Source organism: Opisthorchis viverrini (assembly GCF_000715545.1).
Source record: "Opisthorchis viverrini unplaced genomic scaffold opera_v5_14, whole genome shotgun sequence".
Lineage (NCBI taxonomy): Eukaryota > Metazoa > Platyhelminthes > Trematoda > Opisthorchiida > Opisthorchiidae > Opisthorchis > Opisthorchis viverrini.
In genome coordinates, this window is record NW_008751670.1 from 1,840,996 (window position 1) to 1,843,298 (window position 2,303).

General features: G+C 47.3%; 1 protein-coding gene across 1 annotated transcript; it reads right to left on the minus strand.

Moving 5' to 3' along the window:
* Positions 1-1,001: 1,001 nt before the first annotated feature.
* On the minus strand, positions 1,002-1,983 carry T265_01328 (hypothetical protein; the record flags this gene model as incomplete). The annotated part of the gene is made up of 4 exons (XM_009165334.1): positions 1,002-1,345; positions 1,381-1,529; positions 1,616-1,771; positions 1,934-1,983. 4 exons carry the CDS (start codon positions 1,936-1,938, stop codon positions 1,002-1,004), a joined length of 654 nt encoding a protein of 217 aa, XP_009163598.1.
* Between the last annotated feature and the right edge of the window lie 320 nt (positions 1,984-2,303).

A 2,303-nucleotide genomic window follows, 5' to 3' on the forward strand; every position in this document is an offset into this window, starting at 1 on the left:
TTCATTCTTTGCTGTCATAACAAACCATCACTAGCGCGAATTTCACGCACTTCCCTAGATCTGAATAGCTCCAGTATTCTTGAGGCGAGCAACACTACTTCACGTTCCCTGGGTCATTCAGTGGACAGGCGTGGCTGGTGGGAGATAGGACTAACCTACCGATGTTCCGGGTACAGACCACAATGTATTTCAGAAAATCCCAGCCTGAATCTTCGAAAAAACCGTTCAGCTGTAGCACCCCTCCGGTGCCTAACTGCCGTACCATCTGGTGGCACGAGGGCTGGGATACTGTCAGGACGCTTAATCCTAGGCAGTGGAAGTCCTGAGGCAAGGTTCGTTTCGAACCACAGACCCTCCAGTCAGTAAATTAGCGCTCTAACAACTGAGCATGAACGCCTCATTCACGTTGACGGTTACGCAGAAAACTTACCGAGTCGGCCGGTCACATAGATCCGGAGAACAGCTGCGTCTAAGAAGAAGCCCAGTGACGGGCGGCTCAATGAGACCGCTGTTTCAACGTTTACCGTCGCAGGTTTCCGGGAGATTGCTTCTCCGATCTATTAACACTAATCAGTAAAATATTGACAAACGTCCTGGCGGTCTGATAAGCCAAATGACGACAGTGCGCGGTCTTGCGAAAATGGCACCAAGCTATTCAAGGGGGGCATGCCAGGAAGATACAACTGCGTTTTAACATGGCAGAGTAATGGACTATCATGCTAAGTGAGGCGAAAACCAGCCAGCAAAAATCATTCATCTGATGATCCACCACTACGCCAGCCATCAGAGGCAACCGAAGTATGGTATGAGAATCCTAATACGACCGTCCGTATGAACAAGCAATGACGTTTATCTTTTCCCGAACCGTTTGCCCAATATCAGAGAATCCCGTTTCACTGGAACATAGTACTATGCCTTCCCCAGAGTCTACCGGTTGTCAAGTAGCAATGCCCGTCTTACCTGAGATGAATAAAATTCCATTCAAGCAGTTTATTGACTTCTTAGTACAAACGATGAGGCTTGCCCATCGTACTTTTTATATACAACGAACGAACATTCTGCCAGTTTTTCTTCAGCAAGGAGACGAGGAAATTGATCGCCAAGTTGACGTTTTGGGCCAACTCTTCAGGCTTCATCTTCACGTGACCAACAGCAACATTTAGCGTCAGCACCTTCTTCATCTGGAACTTGATAGTCGCCCTAGCGTCCTCCACACGTTGCAACAAGGACTCATTGTGAGTCAATACCGCCGGGAACTTCCCAGCTTTGCTGAGGCCAGGACCCAGAATTCGGGGAATTTGACGAATGACTGACTCACTGGCTAGGAATGAGTGGTACCGTTTGGCTAAAGCAATATACACTTAAAGCAGTGGCACGTACCTAGTTTCTTGATGAGTTTTTTGTCCTTGTTGAGCTTCTTCAAATCCTCTACATCCATACACGGCACGTTTGCGGCTTTCGCTTCGTCGCAATGCTGTTGATCGCCAAGTACGCAGAGCTTCATCTTAGGTCTTGGGACGTGCCGCAACCTGAAGTTCGTTGAAAGGGAATTTAGCGGCTTATTGCCTCCCCACATTTTTTAATACCCTGGGTGGGGGTATCTCCGATAGCTTACTTCACTGTGCCTGAAAAGCGTTTATCCTTCTGTGGGTCGTAATTTTTCAGCATTATCTGCAACTCCACGGTCTCTAAGAACCGCCGCTTCTTCACATTATTGCTATAATCTAGCACATCTGTGCTGGTGCGCAGCAGTAGATCCCTCGGTACCTTGCTGAAGGCGAAAAACAAGCCGGTTAGTAAACGAAGATACAGGAGCGAAAGTCAATCGAGTTATGGTTATCAGAACTTCTTAGAGGAAAACAATCACGTTTCAAGGCGTAAATTACATCATGTACGGGGAAATTGCGTGCTCGCCAACAAATCATAAACGCACCTCATATTCGACCGGCAACGCCTCAACCGACAGTCCAATAACACCGGGAGTGAGTGATTAAAACGACGGGAGAAAATGGGCGCTGTTCGCATCTGACATGCTACCCACAATTCTAGTGATGGGCTCCAGTTATTCTTGTTCAGTTAACTTGTTATTTCTTATGCATAAAATGACAAATGGATCACATTCGACGAACACCAGGCTAATCCGCGCCTAGTTTGAATACACTGATGTCGGGCGTGGCACGTGCCGTGGGCTAGACGCACGCCGAAAATTTCTCTGAAACCGTGGTTCGAAGGAGGAAAACTTTAACATAAAGTTTTAACATTTGATGGTAATTTTTCGGGCGTATGAGATCTTCCCAAACGGC